Source organism: Penicillium griseofulvum, assembly GCF_001561935.1.
Source record: "Penicillium griseofulvum strain PG3 chromosome Unknown contig_80, whole genome shotgun sequence".
Taxonomy (NCBI): domain Eukaryota; kingdom Fungi; phylum Ascomycota; class Eurotiomycetes; order Eurotiales; family Aspergillaceae; genus Penicillium; species Penicillium griseofulvum.
Window position 1 is genome coordinate 582897 of NW_024467471.1, and position 12017 is coordinate 594913.

Here is a 12017-nt window from a genome sequence, read left to right on the forward strand (position 1 = left end):
TGTTGAAAGTGGGGGGTCGTCTAGCGACAAATCAACCCGTCTTGGTTTCCTCCAGCGCACCAATAGAATCAAATTCAAGTCTGGACAACTCGAGGATAAACACGGCCATTTTGCGATAAGCGTGCTTCAAGCTCCGATCGCTTAGTTGAGGGTTCAGGACTGGCCTTCCTTTTGAAGAAGGATCTTTGAGGAGTTGTGATAATGGTACTCCTTCAAGGAATGACATAACAATGTAAGAGCCAGCCCAGCAGATACCGGAGCCGAACACTTGTGGATCAGGTATCAGAGTATTCTTGCGTATGTACTTCATTATTGCAACTTCAATTTGGACTTTCTCCCTGCGGAGAATAGCCCCTCCAACGGCAGCGAAACGAACAATGACATCCGGTCCATCATCATATCTGACTCGATAGCATATATTGAAAGCACCACTTTTTTATAGACATGCAGATACGGTTTCACCAGGTCGATGCTGCTTGGCAAGCTGCATAGACAAAATTTCTGGGCTCCGGCTCAACAAAAGCTTCAACCAAGCAGCAACCTTCTATTCTTGTTTCTTTTCAGCACGATGATCAAAATTCATAGTTACCTGTGATTGCAAGATAAGAATGATGTTAGGAAATGATCAAAGGATTGGGTACATCTACCTGTAAAGGTTGCAAAGCAGTACAAACCCCCCTTTTATGTTTGGGATTTGGATTGGACGTGTCAGCCACAAATAGCCTGTGGCTATCAAGAATCGACTCTTTGCTTACATAGTAGTTTGCAATGTACGAGAAAAATTGGTATCTTCTATGTAAAATAGCGAGCTACAAGAGCTAGGTAGATTTGAATCTTCCATGTAGATGTATTCGGACTTGTGATTAGCTTCGAGAGATGTCGTGGGGAATGATTGCAGCTAAGCAACACGTATAAGCCAATAATATAAAAAGCGAGCCAGGAACTAAGTATTCAACATAAGTGTGAAGGAAAGACCAACGCCATGACATGCTTGCATCCTTGCCCTGGAGGCAGGTTGTACATTGAATAAAATGACAACCCCACCAATTTCCCAGATGCCTAGTCCTGATCGGCTTTTACGCTAACCAGGAACAGCATCAGTATTAAAAGAAAGAGGATATCCAATCTAATCCTTGTCTTTGCTGGTGAGTCTCTGTCTCTCACTTGAATTGCGAGGTGACTCTTCATCATCGGACCATCTCTCACCATCCTCTTCACCGACTGCGAATATTGTCTCTTCCTCGATTGACTCGCGGTTGTGGGGGGCTGAGGAGGAGAAGGGCTTGGGGGGAACTGGGGAGAGATCACGACGGCCCTCAGCGGCCGAGCTGCCAGGATAATCTGGGGGAGCATCATAGGCATCTTCTTCATCCAAACCACTGCCGAATGATCGAATCTCGAATCCATCGTCATCTTGAGCAAGCTGTAAGAAACATTAGTACCCTGATTTCGCTCGTAGTTATTTAGGGAAGAGTTGCATACCTCATCACTCATGGCGAAGCGGCGGTTGTTGACAGTTGGTCGCCACAGATAAGCCACGAATCCGATATCGAACAGGTAGACCAAGTTGAGCCAGCCATCAAGAACGAACCATCTGGCCTTCCAGTGCTCGGGCACAAAGCTGGCGTCACTGCGCCCAGCGAAAGCGAATGAGTTGATGAAGAAGAAACCGAAAATCACAATGATGCTACCAAGGATACACCACCACAACTTCTTGTACATCATAGCCTTTGTCTTTTGCTTTCTGTCGATAAGATCCTTCATAGTCGCGTTCAGAGAATTCAGGGTCCACACGTAGAAAGCTGTCAAGGTTCCGGCCAGGGGCAGAACAATCAGAAGCACCAGAGGACCGGCACTATCAGGGGTGATTGAAAGACTGGCAACCGAGTAGACGACGGCGAACAAGAAGTGACCAATGGCCAGGATGCGAACAAAGATCATGGTTCGGCCTAAAGAATGCTTGACCACGCCGTAACCCATGCAGACAATTAGTAGGAGGAAGAAAGAGAAAGCATTTCTGCCCGCGTTGAGTACTGCTACAATGACCATGAGTGCCTTTGCGCCGCCGTTGAGACCATGGCGGTTTTGGTATTCTAGAAAAGTCAGATGAAGTTAAGTACGGAACGGATTGTTGTTCCTTACCGTAGAATCCCCAAGTCATCAACTGCTCGACGATCAAGAATACTATAATCGCAGTGATATAGTTTTGGACGGGTACTATCTAGTGTTAGCATGGCCTGGGTGGAACAAGGGAACTCAACGTACAAATGTCATAACGGTTCTGCACGTAAAGGAAGCCCCAGAAGCTAAAATTCCATGTAAGCATATATTCCACAAATTACCCGGTTTATCGATTCTGCGAGTCACATACACTCCAATAACAGCGTACACGATCGTCAAGGCCCCATAAAATGGAAGCTTTGCAATTTGTGCAGCGGGAAGCTCGCCGTATGAGTTTCGGAAGGTAACCACTCCTTTGTAGTCTTCGCCGGAGTATGCATAGGTGCTCACGCAGTAGAATCCAGTCTTTCTGACGGGGTACTTGACGGCATCGGGGTTGTTTAGGTGGATTGCTTTCGAGATGATAGGGCTTGAGGAGACGTCGGTGGCATTGCTGGTGAGAACAAAAGAGCCGAGCTGTTCTTGAGTGCAGATTTTTGCCTCAACATTGGAGGGATCGCAAATTGTTTCTTTGACCTAAATCCAATATTTAGCCGCGTCTGGTTATTCCCCGGATTTGACAGGCATACCTCAGCATCGCCAGACCGGTACTGGCCAATCAATCCCTCGTCGGACCATTCAAAGATTACCAAACTAGCCAAAGGATCACTATCCTTGACTTCCGACTTGGTAAATTTCACCAAAATGAAGGGGTCAACATCCCCTCCCCAAGCTTTGCGACTGTACATCCCTGAGCATCGTTGTCGATGCGCATCGTCGGATTTCTGCAGAACAACGTTAGCTCCTGACAATCACTCTTTACATGGAGCGTATGAACATACCAGTTCAGCATCATTAGCAAGCGCATGGCTTGCCAATAGGGCTGTCAGGCCCAAGGTCTGGAGCCAGCCCTTCATGGCGACCGTAGAGTTGAAGCGAGACTAGGCTCCGGGATTCGGGATCAGGTCTTTAAGACCACACAGCATCAAAGAACTGATATGAAAGAAGAAAGATAGGCGAATACGGTAAAGTGTGTTGTGTTGTAAAATTGTAAGGCTAAGGTGTTCTTCTTTAACCTGATGGCCCCCAAACCGGGGTAGCCGCGCGTGGCCATTATCTAAGCGGGCACCGCCACTATTTTTTAGTTTCCAACTCCGGTCGACTTTTTTTCGAGGTCCAGTTCTGCCAGGCTCAATAGTCAATACTTTATACGGTCATCATGCCAGCAAAGGAATTGAATAAACCATGCATGGAATGCAAGGATGCAGAATTCGAGCTCACTGTCCGCAAGAGGCAGCTTTGCAGGTATGTGACAAGTCGACAATCTACAACCCCTCTAGCTCATAGTTTCTGACTCTTTCTTTCCTAGCTTATGCTTTAGGCGCTTTATAGCACACAAGGTGCAGTCGCGCTTGAGTGTCTACAGAGCTTTCGGCCTAGATGGCCCCAAACACCAGTTACTTCTCCCTGCCTCCCTTGGTGTTTCCTCCTCGGTCTTGTTGCACATATTGAATTCCGATCGAGAGCACCGGCTGAGCAATGGACGCCCTCTGGGGTACGACTTTAAAATTTTGGTCATCGAACCTTCAACTATTGCGGCTACAGGCGTTTCCTTTGATCAAAACTACGAAGCTCTTCGAAAACATGTACCCGCGCACAATATTACTCGGCTACCTTTCCATAGCATCTTCGACTATGTCCCGGAGGTGAAGGAGATTATGCAGGAATATGCAGGATCAAAATTCATAGACGACAGTACTCTATCGAATGAAGAGCGCTTAGCTACCTTCCGTGCATCAATCTCCACCTCCACTTCCAGGACCGACGTCGACACCGTTTTGTTGACCAGACTGGTCGTTGAATTTGCGAAAAAGTCCGGGTGTGAATCTGTGATGTGGGGCGATTCAGACAGCCGTCTCGCTGCGAAAGCACTTGCGGGTGTCGCCAAGGGACGTGGGGCTTCCCTTACCTGGCAGGTATCTGACGGCATGTCTCCTTGGGGTGTGAGGTTCGAGTACCCTCTCCGTGATCTGTTCAAGGCTGAGTTGCTGCAATATGCGAGTGTCTGTGCCGAGCTCTCTGATATCATCATACCTGATCAACCACCCTCCGAGAATGTTCTAACCAAGAACCTTTCTATTGACGAGTTGATGCTGCGATATGTCCAGAATCAAGGCGCAAAGTATCCAGGTGTCATGGCGAATGTGGCTAGAACCGCAAACAAGCTCAACCCTTCCACTTCCGACAGTGCACCAACCTGTGCTCTTTGTGGTAGTCTACTGGGAAATGTGAAGGGTAATTCTGGAGTTACTGTTGCAAACCAGGCAGAGGATAACCACAGCTCTCAATTCTGCTACGGGTGTATGCGATCTCGACCTGAGGAGCTTTGCTGAAGATAAGAAAGATTTATGATTCATGACAAAATTAAATGAACTAAAAGCGAAAATCCCGCATTGCCTGAAATCATCGACAACCATGGGGTATCTGAAATTACGATCTCAATATCTTCATGCACCACGGCTACCTCGTTCCACCTCGCTCCAGGTCATCTTCTGGATGACCCGCTCCGCCAAACCATCTGCCAAGTGACGTCCGGGATTGTTTGGTTGGCTGGGGTCTGGTTGGGGGCTGAGGGGCAGCATTATCCCTTCCCCCATGACCCGACGGACGCGTATCATCATAAGCCGGTGGACGGTCACCCACAACTCCATCTTCTTGTCTGTCAAATGCATCAGGAAGACTGTTGTCGACTTCGACTATCCGCTCCTGTCTTCTGCCGCTCTGCTGTGAGGCAGCCTTGGCGCCCTTTTCGCGCAGATGACTTTCCAGAAGAACGGCGTTTCGTGTATTCGCTTTGTACACTGCATCGGCAAGATCACCTATGAAAGGGACGAGGCCAATGATGAAGTCCATTATCACATTAAGCAACATCTTCATGCGCAGAGCTTGAGGAAGTCCGCCGTCAATTCCTTCGCAAGATTTCACAACCATCATTGCAAGCGCAGCATCACCAGCATCGCCAATGCTGCGGTTCATTTGTTAGCATTGGTCTCATAGTGCTAGTTCAATAGATTTTGGTGGAACTTACAATGGAATAATCCCAACCACACTTCCCCACCCGAAGCGGATTCCGCACAAACTGAAAAGAGCATAGTCCAGCTGGTAGGCTCTGCGTTTGACCTTGGTCAGGACCTTTGTATCATTCTCGGAGAGACCTGGCGGGATGGCCTTGCGACGCTTTTGGGTCTTCTTTCCAAATGTACGACCGAGGCGTGAAGCAGGAACTTCTTCAAAGTAGGGGTCCTAGATAGATAGGAAAAACCGAGTTAGCCTAATCTTTCTTCGCAAAACTAAATGAATCGCAAGGAAACTCACCTCAGTACCAAAATGATTTTTGGCAGTTTCACCTAGCACCTTCTTGCTAACCAGAGACAGCAGAATTTTCGACATCTTTGGATCACAGCACTTTACTGCAGGTGAAAAAAATTGGAATCTTCCCGGGGGAAGTGCTGAAGAAATAGATGTATGCCGAGCAAGGGCAACAAAAATAGACTATGTATAGGCCCTAAACCCTTCCTGGTTGGGTAGACAGGGTTTCGGTAGGCGCTCGTTTCACTTATTTATGGTGAGGACAAAGGGCGCGTAAAGGTATCTGAATAAAGTGTCTGGTTGTGAAACCAGGTAGATTAATATAGCAATCTCAAAGAATATAGGGGATCCAAGGAGATCAACGTAGACGTCATAACCCCGAGGATCTTGGAACCCGCAGCACAGCCACTTCAAATGTGGCGCATATTTTTTGATAATCACCGCCACATGTTACCTTAGTCACCCGATCACCACCTTGGGCAGCTCCGATGATTGCTCTGCTCCCCAACACCTCACTCACCTCTTTTCTCTAACCTGTTTAGAACCTTGACTACCTCCATAACCTGCACATCCTGCATAGACTAGTCTCTGTCCCATTCTATCCACCATATCCACACAGCCCTGGGTTGGTCTAGCCTCCCTGGAAGCTGCTCCCTCCATCGTATTGCTTGCTTATTTCGACCGTTTGCGCTGTCGGATTGAGTGAGCAGTTATTTCTCAGTCATCAACATTTTGAAATGCCAGAGCCTATCTACCGATATGATCGAAACAAATATGCGGTTAGAAGATTGTGAGTGCCTAGTTGTTGATCGATCGGAATGACGACAGGCTGCTAACCGAGGCCGGTGGGCCGATACTAACAGGGCTGGATGATCTGTGTGTCCGCTTCATTATCAACCTTCCTCGCGAAGAGCTTGAGTCGGTCGAACGGATCTGTTTCCAAGTTGAAGAAGCGCAATGGTTCTACGAAGACTTCATTCGTCCGCTTGACCCGGCGCTACCGTCAATGAACTTGAAGACCTTTGCTATGCGCATTTTTCAGCATTGCCCACTTATGTCATCATGGTCCCATTACCACCACTTGGCTGCTTTTCAGGAATTCCTCGATTACAAGACACGCGTGCCGGTCCGTGGTGCAATCATGTTGAACCACGACATGGACGAGGTCGTTTTGGTTAAAGGCTGGAAGAAGGGTGCCAACTGGAGTTTTCCCCGTGGTAAAATCAATAAGGGCGAGAAAGATCTTGACTGTGCTATTCGTGAGGTCTATGAAGAGACTGGATTTGATATTCGCGACGCGAACTTGGTTAAGAACGAAGACGACGTCAAATTCATCGAGATTACAATGCGAGAGCAGCATATGCGACTGTACGTCTTTCGAGGTTTGCCCCGTGATGCTTACTTCGAGCCGCGCACTCGGAAGGAGATCAGCAGGATTGAGTGGTACAAGCTTTCGGAGCTGCCAACGTTAAAGAAGAATAAACAACATGATGAAGGACTCGCAGTCGCAAATGCGAACAAATTCTACATGGTTGCCCCGTTCCTCAGTCCACTGAAAAAGTGGATTGCGCAGCAGAAGAAGCTTGATGCGAGAGCCCAGCCTAACCAGGTTTCACAGGCCGAGGGGTATCTTTCTGTGGATGAAAATGGCCATGCCAATGGCACTCCAATGATGTCTCTTGCTGACATGGCTATTCCAAGTGAGCTTCCTGAGGTGAGCTCAGTGCAAGATGCTTCAGATCACCTCAAGCGCCTTTTGAAGATCGGGCCCGCACCTGGGCAGGTTCATACACCAGGCCTCGAGCCAGTTCGTGCTTCTGCTGTTGACCCATCTAAAGCAAGCGAACTTCTTGCCTTGTTGCAGCGTGGGCGTCAAGAGGCGTCCGCTCAGGATTCTCTCAATAATTCCATGGCGCCACCCAACGTATCTCAGTCCAATGTCCAATCCGCAGAACAACGGCCTCATCTGGGCCCGAATTTCTTCCCCGGATTCCCCCAGCAGCAACAGAACATGGGTCCCTCTCCTTTCATGCGGCAGAACTCGACACCGTTCCACACTGTTCCCTCCCAGCCTCATATCCAGCATTCTGCGAATGGTCCACAGGTTCTTCCGGGCACTGCATTCCAGAATACCACACCCAATTGGTATCCTAAACCCAACGCGATACCCCAATTCCCTCAAGACAGCAGTTCTTCTCAATATCAGCATCATAATCAACCTGCCATGGCCCCTGGTCTTATGCCCCCTAGCAATATGCCCGCGCCATTTCAACGGACGGGAGACCCCGAGTTCTCTGAATCTGCTCAGTTATCTCAAACCCGGGGCCCAGTCGTCCCGCCGGCGAGCAAGTTACCTCCACCTAAGCTCACGAGTCATTCTCTAGCACTTCTAGAAGTCTTCAAGGTTAAGACCCCCAAGGGCCCAGGACCAGCTAGTCTGGCGGCTCCCACACAGGGCTCTTCCCAGGTCCCTGCGACATCTCAGCATCAGGATAGTCTTTTGGGTTTGCTCAAAGGTTCCCAAACTGCCCGCGTTTCTGAACCAGCGGAATTGTTAGGTAAGCCTGTTGTGCCCTCTGCAGCGCCTTCAGAGAAGCAGATTCTTCAGCGCCCTCGCAATCACCACAATCAGCCCACGCACCAGCCTGGTGCAGTGAAGAGGCTTCCGGGGGCGGGTCAGACATCGGCTACCGTGTCTGGACCATTGAACACGCCCCAATTTGAAACATTTTCCAAACCACATAGGTCAAACAGTGGAACGAACCGAAAGAACCATGTGAACAGACGAGAACAACCACCGTCACAGCCGCTATCCTCACCGATTACTATTCTACCGCGTCCTCATTCTGCCAAACGGGAGGTATCCTCGTCGAGGCCCGCTTCACAAGCAACACAGGTTCCGCCTGCGAAAATGCCCGAAGCGCCTGAGCCTATTAAGAATTTCCAACCCCAGATTCTGCGTCGATCTGAAAAATCTGGATATGAAGCATTGATGGCGGCAGCGCCTCAGTCAGAGGCAATTGAACGCAAATTGAGTTTGCCAGGTGTTGAAGCCAACACCCCAGGATTGGCCCCACAGGGCAACTTTGACCGTCGGCCGAGTCAAACTGCTGAACAGAAAGCTTCACTTTTATCTCTCTTCAGCAAGGCACCTGTCTCTCCGTCGCCTGTTCTCGCGACCCCGTTCGACGCCCGAGCCGTCAATCAGCAACCGGCACCATTCTCAGGGTTTGTCAGCCCGATTTCGTCCCGTCAGCGTCCGAGCAGCGGAGATATCTCTCGTCGTGGTACGCCATCCGATAGCGGTGCACAAATCAATGGTCAACATGTCTCCTCTCCTAGCAACAAGGCGTTCTTGCTTGGTTTCTTGGAGGGAGTGGCCAAGGGCAATAAGTAGGTCTGTGGTCGGTTGATTCATGCCTAGGTGGCTTCGCAGTAGCCATGGCTAGGCACTTGTGATATACATAGCAATAGTGTAATATTGGAACCCATTATTCTTACAGTTCAAGGAAAGTAATCAAGTGACGCCTAGAATTATACAAACCGTCCCTACCATTTGGCGATGTATCGATAACCAAGTGACATCAGGCTAAGATCAACCCAGTGCATATCGACAAGCTTGCAAAAAGTGAACAAACTGAAAGACACTAGAATTGTGTAAACTAATGACCCAGGCACAAACTATAGAGGGGTTCACCTGGAATTTTCGAATTTTATTCACGCGACGATTACAGGCCTAATCAGAGTCGGAGGTTGTGAGACAAATCAGAGTGGCACAGCTTCCAGATTCAATCAGCGAAGCCACTATCAGAGGTGTCGTTTCAAGAACCCTGGTGAAGAATGGACCTCAGGATATAGATTGGAATTGCCAGAACTGGGTGGGTGACGCACTTACCCGGATGGTGAACTATGGGTATTTGAATCATTGAATGTGTCTCAACGAGCATCGGCCATCCATGAAATGAGTGATGCATGCTTGGAAGCCGAGGATGGAATAACATCATTGTAAATGCCAAATCATGTTGCAGGTCAGTGGCTCACTTCAATAAATAAGCAGGCGGCTTCGCTAACATTAGAATCTAGCCCTTCGATCCATTCATAAGCTTTTTGGGTATTTTTCATCAGAAACAAAGGAGAGCTTTCAGTTGTATTTAGAAATCAAAGGGATGATTATATTGTTAATTGTTCGATTCGCCACTATCTTAGGTCTTCATGATATCCATAGTGTATCAGCTAGTGGCTCAACATGAGAGCTAAGAAGGACATGCCTATGTATTCTCTCTCGAATTGAGGGGGCAGAATACGGGATAGATATTCTGGCCAGTCAGGCACTGGTTTCAATTGCCGAAGCGCCTGAGTGTATTCCCAATATGCCGGGTACCAACCAGCATCTTCCCAGTCGAGGATTGCTGTGACATGGCCTCCTTCGACGAGAATATTCCGGGGGGAGATATCAGAATGAGTAAAAACAATCTCATGGTTATTCGAAAGCGCATGTTTAGCATAGTGTCGTAATAAATCAGGTGCTGACTGAACAAGATCCCCCAAGATAAATTCGTTGAACTGTTGCTCAGAGTCGAATGCGCCACCTTCAATAGATATACGTCGTCCAATTATCGCCTTGCCACGTTCGACAGCCCCGATATATTCCCCTTTTAAGTTGCGAAGTTGGCTGATGTAGGAATGAAGTTCGTTGGCAATGGAGAGCTTTTGATTGGAATCCAAAGTATGCCACGCTTCATCAAGTCGCTTTCCAGGCATATAATCCATCGTAATAGCCACGATTTGGCTGTTCTCCGAACGGACATCATGAACTTTGGGTACAGGGATCGTGGTATTTGCTGCAATGAAACGAAGCATTTGCGCTTCGTGCGAACGGATATTGCCCGACTTTATGACAAGATTTTCTCCTACTCTAACGACTGTGCGACCGAACAACGAATGGAGTATCTCCCCCTCTGTGTGATTGATTGCATCCATATTCGGAAGTTTGAAAGGAAACTTAACTCAGGGAAAATTTTGGCAAATATACTACAGAGGAAGTGTAGTGAATCTCACTTGCAACAACCCAATAATACATTGCCGATGAGCAATGGCCCTCCCCAAGCGTAAGCATGTAACGGATCGGAGTGAGCGAATTGCTCTGGCAGTACTTTAGAGTTGTCCTGGATTTTGCTAAAATGAAAAATATGAGAAACAATATAATATGCATCAGGCTAGTTAATCTGAGAGAAAGCCTGACGACTGGATCACGTGAGGCCCTCTTCTGTTTCGCCATATGTAGTCAAAACTGGCCGTGTAGCATAAAATTGAGAAATATGAAAAAAAAAGAAAATACTTTTTTGCTTTTCTAATAACGGCGTTTTTAATCTATTTACTAAAGGTCTCCTGGCCTGGTCAATTTGATATTAAAGCGGTTTGTAGCCACCCACGGGGATAGATTGGGCAGAACCCCCACTTTACTGGACTTCTCAAATCCGAACGTCAATTTAAGGATAGATTATTTACAATAAAGCAGTAAATATCTGGATGAATTAATTGAGATGCGTGGGGAGAGAAAAGGAAGCTATCTACACGATTAGACTAATTGGGTCCTGGGAGCATTCAGAGGTCACCTGACCATCTGACAACATCAGGTAAAGTGAGCATGTCTATGTGCATACTAAGCCTAGTCTAGTCCTCACTTCTAAGGTTGTCATACTAAGCAATAATGATCCATACCCCATGACTCAGTGAACGCCTTAGCGCTCTCAAAACAGCAATAGGGTAAGTGGCGGCCGAGATCTGATACAGCCACTCCATACGGAGTGCATATGCATTCAAACCTTCTTCACAAGCGCAACCCACGCTTGTCTGTATTAGGCTACCAATAGCCGTAGCGGCTGGGAGTATGTTACGCATGTCCGCATACCGGACTAAACTAGTCGCTGCCTCATTTTCTCGAAATTTCTGGATGCCTAATACATAGTTAGGGTTAGCGATATGTGATATGGTAGGGAAAGGGGAATCACTGGGGATAAGTGAGAAATCTGCGCTAAAAGGCTTATAGAAATAAGCCCTGTAAACAGGATCGGCCCTGTGGTTGTCCTTATAATAGCGTGGACGCTACTTGCCGAAGGCGATCCCGACATCTCAAACCAAACTGAGAATACGAGCCCCTATGTTGTATAGAATGGAAAAATAGAAACATCTAGCCCAATTTTTCAGTGGATTGAGATCTACATAATCGGGGCTGAGTACGGAGTATGTCCGTAGGTATTTTAGATGCCATAGTTTGCTTTTTAGTAGATAGGGGCATTAGATCTGATCTCTTCTGCCTTAAGGAGTTGAGGGTTCAACAAGGATGAGGTTGAAGGCTAAGACTAAATATAGGAACAATTTAATATACAAAGAGATTATAATATATAATAATAGATATAAGAGATAATAAAGAAGATATAAGAGTATTAATTGACGTATAAGTTCGGTGGAAACCTGAAACAAAAAAA

At 47.5% G+C, this 12017-nt stretch overlaps 5 protein-coding genes across 5 annotated transcripts; 2 read left to right on the forward strand and 3 right to left on the reverse strand.

Moving 5' to 3' along the window:
• Positions 1-1126: 1126 nt before the first annotated feature.
• On the reverse strand, positions 1127-3077 carry PGRI_012550 (uncharacterized protein; the record flags this gene model as incomplete). The annotated part of the gene is made up of 7 exons (XM_040788968.1): positions 1127-1423; positions 1483-2093; positions 2143-2217; positions 2266-2306; positions 2372-2697; positions 2751-2945; positions 3003-3077. The coding sequence occupies 7 exons, from the start codon at positions 3075-3077 to the stop codon at positions 1127-1129; spliced, it is 1620 nt and encodes a 539-aa protein (XP_040645921.1).
• A 302-nt stretch (positions 3078-3379) lies between these two features.
• Positions 3380-4553, forward strand: PGRI_012560 (uncharacterized protein; the record flags this gene model as incomplete). Its single annotated transcript, XM_040788969.1, has 2 exons — positions 3380-3465; positions 3530-4553. The coding sequence occupies 2 exons, from the start codon at positions 3380-3382 to the stop codon at positions 4551-4553; spliced, it is 1110 nt and encodes a 369-aa protein (XP_040645922.1).
• A 127-nt stretch (positions 4554-4680) lies between these two features.
• PGRI_012570 (DUF4112 domain-containing protein) lies at positions 4681-5610 on the reverse strand (the record flags this gene model as incomplete). Its single annotated transcript, XM_040788970.1, has 3 exons — positions 4681-5185; positions 5249-5463; positions 5536-5610. The coding sequence occupies 3 exons, from the start codon at positions 5608-5610 to the stop codon at positions 4681-4683; spliced, it is 795 nt and encodes a 264-aa protein (XP_040645923.1).
• Positions 5611-6303: 693 nt separating this feature from the next.
• On the forward strand, positions 6304-8926 carry PGRI_012580 (decapping enzyme complex catalytic subunit DCP2; the record flags this gene model as incomplete). Its single annotated transcript, XM_040788971.1, has 2 exons — positions 6304-6319; positions 6393-8926. 2 exons carry the CDS (start codon positions 6304-6306, stop codon positions 8924-8926), a joined length of 2550 nt encoding a protein of 849 aa, XP_040645924.1.
• An 836-nt stretch (positions 8927-9762) lies between these two features.
• On the reverse strand, positions 9763-10509 carry PGRI_012590 (Aminoglycoside phosphotransferase; the record flags this gene model as incomplete). The annotated part of the gene is made up of 1 exon (XM_040788972.1): positions 9763-10509. One exon carries the CDS (start codon positions 10507-10509, stop codon positions 9763-9765), a length of 747 nt encoding a protein of 248 aa, XP_040645925.1.
• Between the last annotated feature and the right edge of the window lie 1508 nt (positions 10510-12017).